Below are 14,345 nucleotides of genomic sequence, written 5' to 3'. Positions count from 1 at the left end.
AATAGACACTGAACACCAGGCTTGGTTTGCATAGTCTGCACGTTTAATCACTTTAAAACCTCTAACATTATCTCGTGTCCATTAAATAGAACCAACAATGCCAGGCCTGTTTAAATTACAAGGAAAAAAAAATCACTGTGCACCAACCCAGCATCTTACAAAACCAGCCTGGATGGCCACGAAGGGAGGGCAGGAGAGCAAGGGGCACCCTGGACAGGTAGGCTGGGTACCAAGAAGGGGCACCCCTGGACAGGTAGGCTGGGTACCGAGAAGGGCTAGGGAAAAGAAACTGGGGAGGGGGTCCCAAGTGGGAGGGGACTGATTGTCCTAATGGGAGGGGTGCAAAAGGCACATCAGAAGAGGGGGTTTGGGGGGCATCATAGGCCAACGCTTTCTCCACCAGGGCACAGTGTTAGAAAGGGCTTGGTGGTGCCACCTGCCCACCCCTGGCACTCGGAGAGCCAGCGACCCATAAGCCCTTGGCACAACCCCATTTGAAACAGATGATGTCGGCCTACCCCTCCCACCATGGCCCCCTTTCCTAGAACCCACCTGGCTGACCTGCCTCTTCAGGACGTGGGGCTTATTCCCTATACTTCAGGGCTGGGCAGCCATGGGAAGGGCAGGGTGGGCGTGGGCATGAGAGGGCGAAGGGTCCAGCTGCTACCCCCATTAAAAATACAAAAAAAAAAAAAAATCAGCATCTAAAGTGAATAATCACAAAGTGAAAATATATCCTCAAACAGCTCCTGAGATCCCCACAGGGGAAAGCAGCATCAGGTGGGAGGCGGGAGGAGCCGGCCAGGCCACCGCCCCTCCCCACCGTGACCCACCCAGGGGCTCCTGTACTGTGACTGCCAACAGCCCAGGCAGCCCCGGGCTCAGAAAACAGGGCCCTGGCAAGGGGGGAGGGTGCCATCGAGGATGGTCAGGACACCAGCATAAGGCCCCCAGAGCTTGGCCTGCTGGCCTAGCTCAGCCTGGCTCCCAGCTGAGGCGGAGCCCTGGGGTGCAGAGGCAGGCTGCGAGCGTGACCGGACAGGCACACCGGCACGCGCCTGCTTGGCTTTGGTCCCTTCCTATGACTGCAGCTTCTTCCAGGCTCATCCGTGAGCCAGAGAGGGGCAGGGGATGCAAAAGCCCTTGGAGAGGTGGCCACCTTCTTCACGTACCTCCTAGCCAGTCTCCCTGTCGCCTGGATGGGGACCATTATTGCTTTCTGAGGGGCAGGGAAGGGGCAGGGCTGCAGCCTGGTCAGGGACTCGAGAGAGGCCGCCCCTCTTCACTCTGCAGGAAGTCTAGCTGGGCCACGGAAGCTGCCCTAAAGATTTACTCCTTCCTCCGCATGGAGGGGGGGTAGGGGGTGAGGCTCCTGGACCCCACCTCAGGCAAACAGGTGGGCCCAAGTGTGGGTGAGAAGCAATCTCTGCCCCTCTCACCTCCCAGCTAGGGTCCAAACCCAGTCCCAAGATAAAAAAATACTTTGGTGAATTAAAAAGTGCCCGAGGAAGGGATCAGTTTGCAGGGTGGGCAGTGGGCTCATCAAAGGGCGCTCTGGTCTTTGATGAAGGCGGTCCTCTCGCCCCGGCCCTCGTCCTCCTCCGAGTCCGACGGGCACTCCTCCTGCCAGGCTTCCGGAGGCAGCCCCTTGTAGGAGATGAGGCCGCGGTCCATGGTATACACCTTCACCCCCCGGAAGCTGAAGCCCGAACACCGGTGCAGGAACAGGAAGACAACGCCGAAGATGAGGACGATGATAAGGCAGCTGAGGCCGGCCAGGACCTCGGGCAGGTGAGAGGCCAGCCCGGCCTGCAGCCGGGGCTCCACCTCCACCTCCGGCCGCAGCGCGGGCGGCTGCTGCTGAGGCCGAGACTCTCGGCTGCTCTGGCTTTGCCTGGAGCAGGTTTGCTCCACAGGGTCCAGCGAGGCATGGCTGGGGCAGCTGAGGCAGTCTGTGGGGGCTGGGCCCTGGCAAGTGGCACATGAGGCGTGGCAGGGGGTACAGACGCTGGCACGGATGACCTCCACATCATTCTCAGTGCTGTAGTGTGTATCGAGGACTTGGGGGGTGAAGCCTGGTGGGCAGTGCTGGACACAGCTTTTCTGGTGCAGTGAGAAACCTTCCTCACACACTGCCGGCACAGGAGAGGAGGGGAACGTTAGTCAAGGGAACGGTGCCTCGAAGCCCCTGAGCTCTCCACCCAGGCTCCTACAGTCCTTAGCAGTAACCTCAGTCCCCAGGAGCCCTTTCTCTTTAGCTATCTCAACTTCACCATCCCCTCTGCCGCCATGCAGAGCCTCAATCACACCCACTACTGACCCACACAGGCCTGGCTGGACGTGAGGGTCTTGCAGCCGCTGCTTTCTGGAGGTGTCGAGAGCCCCTCAGAGGCCGTGCCATACAGAACGAGCGTGAATTTGGTCAGCGTCCCTATTCCAGAGTTGATGAAAGGGTCAAGGGTGTGAGCGCCATGGTAACCCCCAGCACCCACAGGCTCCCCACCACCCAGGTTTCAGTGCCTCCGACCAGTACCATAATTGTTGGCCTCGCTGGTGTTTTCAATCTCTAGGACCCATTCGCCAGAGGGCTCCTCATCCCAGGAATGAGTTGTCATGAAAGCCCAGTCATTAAACCCATCAGCAGAGTAGTCATGTGGTCTGGAGGAAGAGAGTTTCATATAGCCATCTGAGGTCAGGGGACACGCAGCCCGTGACATAAGGGACATACGCTATTCTCCCTGTGTGGCAACCTGCTAGACTGGAAATGCTTCTCAGGAAAGCTGTTTTCCAGATGTTCTTAACTGGGGGACTCTATTTCACAAGGGGACACACACAGCTGGCATGAGAGATGGGTCTAAGCGAGGATTCCTGTGATGAGGTGGTCCCAAAGGACATAGCTGGCCCTCCCATGTTGTTAGTGATGGTTGCTAGAGTCTTGGGGACAAATGAGGGAATGAACCAGGAAATGAGAAGGAAGCATGGCGAGCACCTGGCAGCTAACAGGGTGGAGCGAGTGCCCATGGGGCTGATGAGGTGGATAGCCAGGTCACCACGGCGATTGTAAGACAGGGTGAGCCGGGCCTGAACGTGTTCCAGCCTGGTGATGTGGTTGGGCTCACCCAGGCATGCTGTCACGGTCTTGCGCACCTCTAGCCGTTTGCCAATGTCCCTGTGCAGCGAGCACCAGTGAGTCAGTGAGCAGCCTGGCAGATCCCACTGGGCCCCAGAAGTTCCCAGGCCCCATCTGTTCCCTCCCACCCAGGGTCCAGCCATTACTTGGGCTCCGCCAGGATTTCAATGATGCACTTCCGCTGGGGGGCCACTGTTGTCCAGTTCTGGGCCAGGGCCACCATGGCACCTGCATCCAACAGCCCGTAGCCATACGAATGGCTCACTGTGGAGGCAGGGAAGAGTCAATAGGAAGGTAGGAGAGCCCCCATCCTACCTCAGAGCCTAAACCTCTGGGTCACCTTGCCCTCACCTTTCCGGCCCACACCATTGGTAGCCCAATCATTAGCATTGAGATGGGCTGGCTTTGAGGTCTGTACCACCAGGTGCTGCATATCCCGCCATGTGAGGTTCTTACTGCAAAGGAGAGGATGTCTGGGGTCAGGCTGTGGGAACAGCTTCTCTACAGGGAGCCCTGTAGGGACAGGCTGTTGCTTGCACACTTACTTGGCCTCCAGGGTGAGAGCAATGATACCAGCTGCCAAGGGAGCGGAGGCTGAGGTGCCTGTGTGAGATTCTGTGCACTTCTGCCTCAGGTCAGTTGTCACCTGCCAGGGGACAATGGTGTTGAGACCTGATGGATATTAGGAGGAGTAAAGGAGCCACCTGACTGTCCTTTTGCCTAGTGGACCTGGGTGCCCTAGATGGTACAGTGAATCAGTTAAGTAATCAGTGAGTCCCAGCCGGGCAGTGGTGGCGCATGCCTTTAATCCCAGTACTTGGGAGGCAGAGACAGGCGAATTTCTGAGTTCGAGGCCAGCCTGGTCTACAGAGTGAGTTCCAGGACAGCCAGGGCTACACAGAGAAACCCTGTCTTGAAAAAAAAAAACAACCCACGAGTCCCAGCTTCTACCTTACTAACATGCATAGCTTTTTCTACGGCCAAGTTTCTCAAGGAATAAGGGGGATGGATCTGTTAGAGGTTGGAACACAAGGGATATTTCAGGAAGTCTATACTTCAGGGGTTCAGGGGGTTCAGAGATTCCCGCAAAGGTGTGGGGGAATTCCATAGAGCAATTACACAAGGCCCTCGCCACTCTATCCAGCCACACAGGGATCAGAACAGATAAAGAAAGTCTCGTGGGCCCTGAGTAGAGAGCACAAAGCCTCCTTCCCAGCCCCAGCCCCAGCCCTGGCCCTGGGTAAGACTCACGATCTGCTTCTCGTTCTGGTTGCCACTGCTGTAGGTGGTGGCCAGCGTGGAGGAGCAGGCCTCACTGTACCAGGGCACATTGCCGAACTGGGTGGCACTGCTGATGGACAGTGTGTAGATGCTGTTGGTGTAGCCATCACAGTTGCAGCTGTCATGTTCCCGGCCCCCATTCCCTGAGGCCCAGACAAAGATGGAGCCCAGCCCTCCGCGGCCCTGTGAACAAAGTGGGCTGACGTTACTCAAGATGGGGTGTCGAGGGGTAGAGGGCAATGAGGTGTAACAGGAAGATGCTAAGGCAGACTGAGAAGAGAGATAGGAGCTTCCATCTCTGTGAACTCCAAGTTCACTTCTTAGAGCCACCAAAGATCCCTTGGAGATGACTATGTATGCTCGAAATCAGACTGGACCAGGTTCACACCAAAATGCTTAAAGTGGTGATCCCCATAGGACGGGGTGATCCCCATAGGACAGAGTGATCCCCAGAGAATGGGGTGATCTCCACAGGATGGGGTGATGGGTGCCTTTTGTCTTTTTCCCGTTACTTAATTTAAATTGGTCAGCCATGTCATGGTATGCACGTGGCTGCCAGACAGCAGCCGTGTGGAGCTGATCCTCTCCTCCCACATTTATATAGACCCCGAGGCTGGAACCCAGGCCATCAGGCTCATGTGCAGACTATTTACCTGTTAAGCCCTCCCTTTGACCCTGTCAGTTAACTTTATTATTTTTAGTAGTGCTGAAATCAAACCCATGGCGTCAGGTTGGGAATGTGGTTCTGTGGCAGAGGACCTGCCTCACATGGGTAATGCCTCTGTTCAATAGAATACTGCAAACCTTTGCCCAATTAAAGAAAAAAAAATAGGGCTGGAGAGATAGCTTGGCAGTTAAGGGCACCTGCTCTCTTGCAGAAGACCTGGGTTTGACTCTCAGCACCCACATGATGGCTCACAAACACTCAGAATCCCAGTACCAGGGAATCCAATGGGCATGCATGCCATTAAAAGATTTATACACAGAAAATAAAAATAAATAAAATTAAGGTACATCGTCAGTCTCCAACTCCTTCATGTTCTAATAACATTCAGTTTCTAACATTTATTTTTATTTAAAATTTTATTCTTATATGTGTACATGTACTACATGTGTGTCTGGTACCCTTAGAGAACAGAAGAGGGCATTAGTTTCCTGGAAAAAAATTATCAGTTTTACTGATAGTTATGAACTACCATATGTGTTCTGAGAACCACACCCAAGTCTTCAAGAGTAGCTGTGCTCTTAACTACTGGGACATCTATCTAGCCTCTGTAACATTTGATTTTACCACTTTTGTCAAGGTTAAAATTAATTAACCAGGCACAGTAGTGCACACATGTCATCCCAATAGTAAAGAAGCTGTGGCAGTGGAGTCATGGGTTCAAGGCTACCTTGGGGTTACATAACAAGTTCCAGGCCAGAACTATACAGAAGACTTTGTCTCAAAAACACAAACAAGAGCCGGGCAGTGGCGCACACCTATAATCCCAGCACTCTGGGAGGCAGAGGCAGGTGGATTTCTGAGTTCAAGGCCAGCCTGGTCTACAGAGTGAGTTCCAGGACAGCCAGGACTACACAGAGAAACCCTGTCTTGAAAAAAGCAAATCCAAAAAAAAAAAAAACCACAAACAAGGTCTGGGTGGTGGTGGCACACACCTTTGATTCCAGTACTTGGGAGGCAGAGGCAGGAGGATCTCTGAGTTCGAGAATAGCCTAGACTACAGAGGGAGTTCCAGGATAGCAGGGCTGCACAGAGAAACCCTGTCTTAGAAAACTAGAAAAACAAAACAAACAAAAAACTAGGAGAAATAAAATAGAATAAGGAAGAGCGCAATGGAAAAGATGGAGCTCCGCCAGCCTGGTTTCCAGAGCTAGACCAGGGCCCCACTTCACCTGGCTAACTCCCCGAAAGAAGGCCTCCTCAGCGAGCCGGGCTGGTCCATCCACGGTCTTGCCATCGTCCTCGGGGCCCCAGCTGGCGCTGTAGATGTGGATGTGGTCGGGATTCAGGCCCAGCGAACGTGCCTCTACCGCATCAGTCACCTCGCCGTCCAACATCCGCACCCCTGGTCGCAGAGGGGGGTGGGGAAAGGGATGCTGCGTGGGTCCAGCCACCAGGGGCGCCCACCCATAGGCACAGGCCCAGCTCAAAGCCCAGGGAGGTGTAAGGGAGAGGAGTGGCCAGTGCTGGAAAACCCAAAGCCCCTCTGTGTTGTCTCCACTGCCTTTCAAAAAGAGGATTTCAGGAAGAAAGCCTGTCTGACCTTCTCCCTAAGTCACACTGTTCTTCACCAGAAAGTCTTGGGGTCTTAGGAGCAAGGGACTGAAGGCTGTGCTATGATTTCGGGAGACTAAGAGGCCCACCCTACCCCACATGCTACCAGCTCTGGGATTCCAGCTTTCCATTTGCTAAGGACCCTTCACAGACCAGCATGCTGCCGAAGGAGCTATCGTGGAAGATGTTGAGTGGGCAGAGAAAACTTCCAGGACAGGTCCCCTCCCACCCTCAATGTGTATCTGAGGCCAGGCTCATACCCACCTCCGATTCGGGCATTGTAAGCTACCCCTACACCACAGACACCATTGTTGGCCACCGCTGCCACCTCACCAGCACACCGAGTGCCATGCCTGCAGGTCAAAAACACTGTGTTAGTATGGTGCATGGACTGCAGTGACAGCACTAGGAACGATCAGAAAGGCCCCTGGGCCACACCCATCATCCCATGTGCATACGTACACAGCACTTCCCTGTGTTACCTGATCAAAAGATCTCTTAAGTTTGAGGCCAGCCTGGACTACAGAGCAAACTCCAGGGCAGCTAGGGCTACACATAGAAACCATGTCTCGAAAAACCAAAACCAAAACTCCCTTTGGGGACCAGAGATACAGACAAAGACTTCAGTTGTGTGGTTTTTCTGTTGTTGTTTTTAAGATTTATTTATTATTTATTTATTCATTTTTCATATTTATTCATTATTCATTCATGAGTACTCTACCTGCATGTGTACCTGCATGCCTGAAGAGGGCACCAGATCCCATTATAGATGGTTGTGAGCCACCATGTGGTTGTTGGGAATTGAACTCTGGACCTTAATAGCCAGTGCTTTTTTTGTTTGTTTTTGTTTTTGTTTTTTTGGGGGGGGGTTCAAGTCAGGGCTTCTCTGTGTAGCCTTGGCTGTTCTGGAACTCACTCTGTAGATCAGGCTGGCCTTGAACTTAGAAATCTGCCTGCCTCTGCCTCCCAAGTGCCAAGTGCGGGGATTAAAGGCGTGCACCAACACCGCCCAGCTTAGCCAGTGCTTTTAACTGCTGAGTTCTCTCTCCAGCCTCTTCTGTTTTTGGAGATAAGGCAGTTTGCAGGGCCTGGAACTCACTGTGAAGACAGTCAACCTCACAGAGATCTGCCAACCTTTCCCTCCCAAGTGCTGGGATTAGAGTATGCCGCTGTGCCTGCAAAGACTTCAGCTTTTAGGTGGGACTGTGACGCTCAGACTCAGCCTTGTGTCATTGACGGATGAGAGGGACAGGCTCAGAGACCAAGGACCTAACACTGCTCACCTGTTGTCACTCGTCTGTGTATACCGAGGCTGTGGGTCAGGGTCCTGGTCATTGACATCAAAACTGGCTCCAGGATCCTGGCAAAGATGTGGCTACGATCAGGAGCTGCCTGCCCACACTGACAGGACAGGACAGCCCCCGAGGCCCCGCCCAGGGGTCTCCCTCCCATCACTCCTCTCCATTCCTTACATAATTGCCTGCCAAGTCGGGATGGTTCTTCTCAATGCCGTCATCCAGGATGGAGACCACAATGCCATGCCCTGTGAAGCCCCGAGCCCAGGCTTCCTTCACATTCAGGTCTCGCTGAGTGACACCAGACTGCAGAGACACCCAGTCCATTACCAGAAATACTTGGCTGGTTTTTTGTTGGTTTTTGTTTTTTGATTTTTGAAGACAGGGTTTCTCAGTATAGTCCTGGCTGTCCTGGAACTCACTCTGTAGAGCAGGCTGGCCTTGAACTCAGAAATCTGCCTGCCTCTGCCTCACAAACACTGGGATTAAAGGCATGTGCCACCACTGCTCAGCCTGATATTTGGTTGTTAACTCAAAAGAATCAATTCCACCCCAAAAACTCTATCTCTATGCTACTCCTGGGGACTGGAGGGATAGTTCAGCAGTTTCAAGTACTGGCTGCTCTTACAAAGGACCCAGGTTCCAGTTCCAGGGGATCTGACAGCCACACACACATACAAGCACACCAATGTACATAAAATAAAAACAAATCGGTTTTTAAAATGTCACTTCCGGCTTCCACTGGAAATGTATAGATTCTGGGAAGGCAGGTTGGGCTAGAGCAGAGGCTCTTAACTGTGGGTCACGACCCCCTGGCAAACCTCTATCTCCAAAAATATTTACAATTCATAACAGTAGCAAAATTACAGTTATGAAGTAGCAACAAACATAACTTTATAGTTAGGGGTCCCTGCAACATGAGGAACTGTATTAAAGGGTTGTAACAGTAGGAAGGTTGAGAATCACTAGGCTAGAGGCAGGAAGAAGGGAAAAGAAGACAGAAGGCGACCCAGGGTGAGCCCCCCCACTCCCAGGAGCCCACTGTGGTGGGGAGGAGGACCAGCACTCCCGTACCAGGTACCACTGCTGGGGGAACTTGGGGTCTGTGGGCTCCTGGTACACGTCCCTCTTGGGTCTTCGCTTGGCCACCTGCTGCTCCAGCCACTTGACCTAGGAAGGAGAGAAAGATGGGATGGTGTGGGGGCTGCAGAATGAGGGCAGACTCAGAGCGGAAAGGGTGGCAGCCGGAAGGGCCAGGGCCACACTTACTTGAGGCTCCCTCTGTAGCCGGCTGTGCCGCGGGCGGTGAGGCGACAGGGACCGCTTTGTCACTGCTCTGTGCCAGAAGTGGTAATAGTCACCAAAGATCTGCAATAAAGCAGTGAGTCTGAGATAGGCCTTCCATCTGCCAGTCCCTGGCGGAGGCAGTGCTGGGGGAGGACAAGGCTGCTGGGAAGGCCTACAAAGGCAGGCGAGAGAGCGGCTGGGGCAGTCTGTTCCCTGCTGAGGACCCTCAGGAACATGCAGGGGATGGAGGGGGCACCATCACTGAGCCCTGCTGGGTTTTCTAAGCACCCCATAGGAAAGCCCACAAGCAGGACAACAATCCCATCCCCCCAGCCACTTGGAACCTGCCTCGTGCCCAGATGCCCCGGAAGATAAGCTCAACAGTTTCTGCTTTATGGTTTGAGAGTCTGCCCTCACTCTCCACCACCAGGCAGCGTCCTGAAGTCACAAACAGGCCGAGTTAGAAGCCTACCTGACCCAGGTTGTGGAAGCCATGCTTCCGCGCCACGCGTTCAGCCACAGCCGGGCCTCCAGAAATGTGCACGGCCCAAGTGTTGGTGAAGATCTTCTGGCCACGAGCATCAGCTGCGAGCAGGACCAAGGCTCCTGCTGCTGCTACCACCCATAGCAACCAGGGTCTCAGCTCCATGGGGGGGCAGGTGACTGGGACCCCAGAGCTCCTGTCTCCCTGGCCTGGTCACAGGGCCTTGGCTGCCACCTGCCTGCTCACTGCCAGGGTCCCGGAGCTGACTGGGGGGGGCATGGGGCCGAGATGGGCAGGGCTGGAGGACAGGCTAAGTGCCAGATCTAAGGGAACAAGAGGAAGAAGGAAGAATCAGTCAGTCCTCTCAGTCACACGCGAATGCTGCTCTTCCTATCTTCAAGCCCGAGTCAGGGCCTAAAAAAAGTTTCAAGGGAGATGGTAAAACCAGCAAACACCTCAAACACCTGAGGGGCTGGGAAGATGGCTCAGTAGGGACAGTTACTGCCACCCAACCATCAAAACCTGAGTTTGGAGTCCCAGGACCCACATAAAAAGGTAGGCTTGGCAGCGTGTGCCTGTAACTCCAGCACTGAGTGCAGGGCAGAGACAAGAATCCCTGGGGCTTGTTAGCTGGCCAACCTAGCCAAATCTGCAAGCTCCAGGTTTGGTAAGAGACCTGTCTTAAAAAACCGAAATCAGAAACAGCAGTCAGGGCTGGAGAGATGGCTCAGTAGTCAGGAGCACAGAGTGCTCCTGAAGGGGACCAGAGTTGTCAGCCTGGCACTTGGATTGGATTGTTCACAACTGCTTATAACTCCAGCTCCCAGGGATCCAACCCCAGCCTAGACAGACAGACAGACAGACACACACACACCCCACAAACCCCCCAAACTGTCTCTGGAAGAAACCCAGCACATATCCCTAAAGGTCAGCCAAATAGAAACATGGACTCACAGTCCCCCCCACCACCACCACCAAGCCTTTCTCCATCACAAATACAATTAGGGCTTGAGTCATTCAAAATAAAAAAGCAAACAATAACCAAAGAAAGAAAGATACATTATCAAATGGCATGAACACACATTCCATTTTGTTTTCTTAAAACTATACATGAATATTTATACATAACCAAAACAAAATCTGGATGGATACAAGTTACAACTTAACAATGCCTCCTTGGAGATGGTGAGAATTATGAGTAGTAATTGTTACTTTCTTCTTTGTATGTTCTTAAAATATCTAGGCATATTTTATAAAAGAATAAATGTTGGCTCTTTAAAAAATGAACAGGGTCTACCCAACTCACTAGGCTGTCCTGGTTAGGCAGAAAGGTTAGCTGTAGGGAGTTATTTAAACGACTTCAGCCTGGGAGGAAAGAGTGGGTGACTTAAGTCGGATGGAGGCTGTGGAACCACGCTCTGAGCGTGAGGGATTCCTGAGGTTTTGCCACCCTCTAGGGCTGAGATGACAGCCATCTTTAGAGGTAGGGCCCAAGCTGTTTCCTGGGCAACTTTGCTCCTGCTAGTCCAGCCCTGCTTGGGTTTAGGAGCCAGAGCTGCCCCTACCTGGTTCCAGGCCCACCACCTTGCGTAACCTGAGCCAGGCTGCCAGGGCAAACACTGGCTGCTGAGCAGGGAGCTCCAAGGTGAGGCTGAATCAATAGTCCTGAGTGGTGTTCTTCCTCCTTCAGCAAACAAACAGCAAGACCTCTCTGCCTGGGGCCACATAACTGTCCCCAAAGGGCCCCTGACTAGCCACAGGCCAAGCTCCTGAGCTAGGTGGCAGCTAGGAGAGGTTCCAGTAGCTGCTGGGGACACCTGCTGTCTAGGTGCCGGGGTCCTGAAGCCCCACCATTCCTTTGGCCCAGCCCTAGAAGTGGCCATCCAGCCAAAGGTAAAATGTAGATAGTCAGCATACTTCCCTGAGGAGCTGGTCAGATCTGCTTGCCACTGGGAACTCCAAGATTCTCAGGAGCGGCCATGAGCTACTCTCAGCCTCCCTAGCTGCTGCCAGTTCACCCTACAAGCTGAGGGGACTCCACACACAACCCTGGAGTATTTTCAGTTTACACCAAAATAACCCGACAGCTGATGGCAGGAGACATCCACAAGGCTGACTCCATGCTTGCAGGGCAGAGTCCAAAGGGCTCCAAAGACATGTCTGAGAACCACTGCTCCACGCCCCCCACAGACACCGGACCCTGGCCACATACATCTAACGCCTCTGAGTTTAGACATCTGCAGACTCCCTGCTCCAAGTTCTGAGACCTGCCTACAACTTCCAAATTATGGCTGGTTGGTCTGGGTCTAGTCCAGGCTTCAGCAGAGTATAGATGGGGCCACAGAGACAGAACCCCCTCCCCACCCCAAGAAAGATGACCTACTTCCCTCCACACCAAGTATCCCCAACTATGGTAAGAGTGGGATATGGATTCCAGTCATCAGAGAACCCTGCCTCATCAAGACACATTGGAGGAGGCCCCCCTCAACACACACACACACACAAGAGCTGAGAACAATGAATGAAAAGGCGTCTCCCCCACCCCCTTCCCAGACTCTGACTCACCCTCTGAGTCCCAGTTGTCTCAAAATCAGGAGACTGGATATATTTCTAGCCTCTCTGGGTCAGTCTTCCCAGCACTCAGCGCTGGGCCTGACTAGAGAATAGGCTATAGTACTGACCTAGCTCTTTTCTTGGGCAAAGCCTTTTTGTCCCTCCCTAGAATCGACAGACAGAGATAACCACAACCACTCCAGGCATCCGACAGGCAGGCACTTACCCCCAGGTGTGGCTGCTGTTTCTAGGACCTGGAGACCAGGCCGAGGGGCAGCCACAGAGCAAGCCACCAAAGACTGCTGGGAAAACCAAACAGGACTCTCTTTCCAGCAGAGACCCCATGGCAGGTCCTGTTACAGGCACCTCCCATGAAATTTTAACTCCTGGTCCTGCTCAACTATAGTTCCCTTGGAGATCTTACGCAAGTCATTTCCTCTCTCTGGGCCTCAGTTTCCTTGGTGGTTAAAAACTATTAAGCCAGAGGCTTTCAAACTTTTTTTTTTTAAAGCCATGGAATCCTCTCTTTAAAACTACAAATTTTAGATAGAAGCCCAAAACAGGAAACACACCCCTACTCTGCTGGACCACTCTCCTTTGCCATGTCCACACCTGGCCAGCAGCCACAAGCCCTCAAAGGGCCACATCACCTGCGATGCCTCGGTACTTCCCAAGTCAGAGAGAATCCCAGCGCTCCAGAGAGATGAAAGTCCACTTCCCCTAGGCGCAAGGACCTGGGGCGGTGGGAACGTAGGCACTAACCGGACTGGTGTCTGCTGTCAGACTTGTATGGCAAGCAGGCCGCCCCTCGGCCAGCCACCCAATGGGGGCAATAGGGGCCTCGGCCAGGCCTCGGCAGGAGGCAGCCCAGGGCGAGCCTCCCCAAGCCGGCCTGTGCGCGCCCGCGGAATCTGCCCCCGACCGCTCCGGCCGTACAGGTGTGCGAGCCGGCCGAGGACCCCGTGCCCTACCAGGAGCGCGCCCCACCGGGCGCAGGCCCTAGCCGCCGGGGCCACGGAGGACGGCGGGCAGGCGGGAGCACCCAGAGCCGGAGGAATGCTCTGCCTAGCCCGCCCCAGCAGGGGCCCCGCCGGCGCTTCCTGAGGTCAGAGGGCTCGCCCCGGCCCCAGCGGAAAAGTACCGGCGCGGGCCCAAGCCCGGCGCTCAGGTGGGCTGCGCGGCTCCCGTCCTCCCACCGCGGCGGCCGAGAATCCTCGGCCAGAGCCCGGCGGCCGGCGAGGCCCGGGGCTGCGCCGCCCGGCTCCGCGCTCCCCCCGCCCGCTCCGGGCCCGGCTCCCCAGCGCGCCGCCTCCCGGGCCCCGGGCCGCGCGCCCTTGCCGCTTACCCTGGGGAGCCGGGCGGGGAAACTTTTCCGGACGAGCGCCGCGGCTGCTCGGGTGCCCCTCGGCCGAGCACGGAGCCCGGCGGCGGGGGCCTGGCTCGGGCGGTCCCCGCGCCCGGCAGCGGCGTCACGGCGCGCAGGCGGGAAGGCGCGGCGGCGCGGCCTCGGCCCGGCCGGCGACCAGGGCAAGGCTCGGCCTGGGCTCGGGTGCGGGTGGGGGGCAGCGGCCCGGCCGCGGCGGCGCGGCTTGTTTACTCGGGCCGCTGTCACGGCGGCGGCGGCGGCGGCGGCCCCGGCTCCTCCTCCTCCGCGCCGCGCCCCTCCCCCTCGCGGCGCCACCTCCGCGCTCCGCGGCCGCAGCCGGCCCGGCCCGTTCGCCCGGCGTTCCGAGCGCTCCACGCGGCGGGCCCTGCGGTCTCGGGGTGCCTTGCCTGCGGCTGCCAGCGGGGCGGGTAGAGAGCGTGGTCTCTGCGCGCCACCCCAGGCCCTTCGGGCCGCGCGGGGTTCGGCTCTTGGCCCTTCGAACTCCCGGGCAAATGGTTTCGGAGACCCGGACTGGGAGCCCGCGGGCGAGATGGCGAGGGAAGGGCCGAGGGTCGGGGGGTTGGGGGAGAGTCGAAGCTGGCCCTGCCTTCCCCGCGGTCCTGGGTCCCGAGTTCTGAGTTTGGGGATAGTCAAGGGAAGCACCCTGGGAT

The 14,345-nt window shown here is 55.5% G+C and overlaps 1 protein-coding gene across 1 annotated transcript; it reads right to left on the bottom strand.

Moving 5' to 3' along the window:
• Positions 1–21: 21 nt before the first annotated feature.
• Positions 22–13,945, bottom strand: Furin (furin, paired basic amino acid cleaving enzyme). The gene is made up of 16 exons (XM_052159926.1): positions 13,654–13,945; positions 9,744–10,078; positions 9,254–9,352; positions 9,059–9,154; positions 8,162–8,290; positions 7,973–8,049; positions 6,954–7,042; positions 6,308–6,480; positions 4,382–4,594; positions 3,676–3,776; positions 3,482–3,585; positions 3,277–3,394; positions 2,990–3,169; positions 2,534–2,658; positions 2,321–2,431; positions 22–2,132 (listed from the first exon to the last, which is right to left on the bottom strand). Exons 2-16 carry the CDS (start codon positions 9,918–9,920, stop codon positions 1,543–1,545), a joined length of 2,382 nt encoding a protein of 793 aa, XP_052015886.1. The 5' UTR covers positions 9,921–10,078; positions 13,654–13,945; the 3' UTR covers positions 22–1,542.
• Positions 13,946–14,345: the final 400 nt, after the last annotated feature.

This window comes from Apodemus sylvaticus, chromosome 1 (assembly GCF_947179515.1).
Source record: "Apodemus sylvaticus chromosome 1, mApoSyl1.1, whole genome shotgun sequence".
Lineage (NCBI taxonomy): Eukaryota > Metazoa > Chordata > Mammalia > Rodentia > Muridae > Apodemus > Apodemus sylvaticus.
This window is presented reverse-complemented; position numbering and strand designations above follow the sequence as displayed.

What these genes read in the sequence shown, in the direction of transcription:
- Furin (XM_052159926.1), bottom strand. Translation starts at nt 9,920, where the DNA reads ATGGAGCTGAGACCCTGGTTGCTATGGGTGGTAGCAGCAGCAGGAGCC. An exon ending in TTACAATGCCCGAATCGGAG is followed by an intron (nt 6,481 to 6,953) that starts GTGGGTATGAGC and finishes CTCTGCGACCAG; the next exon opens with GGGTGCGGATGTTGGACGGC. An exon ending in TCTTTCGGGGAGTTAGCCAG is followed by an intron (nt 4,595 to 6,307) that starts GTGAAGTGGGGC and finishes CTTTGTTCACAG; the next exon opens with GGCCGCGGAGGGCTGGGCTC.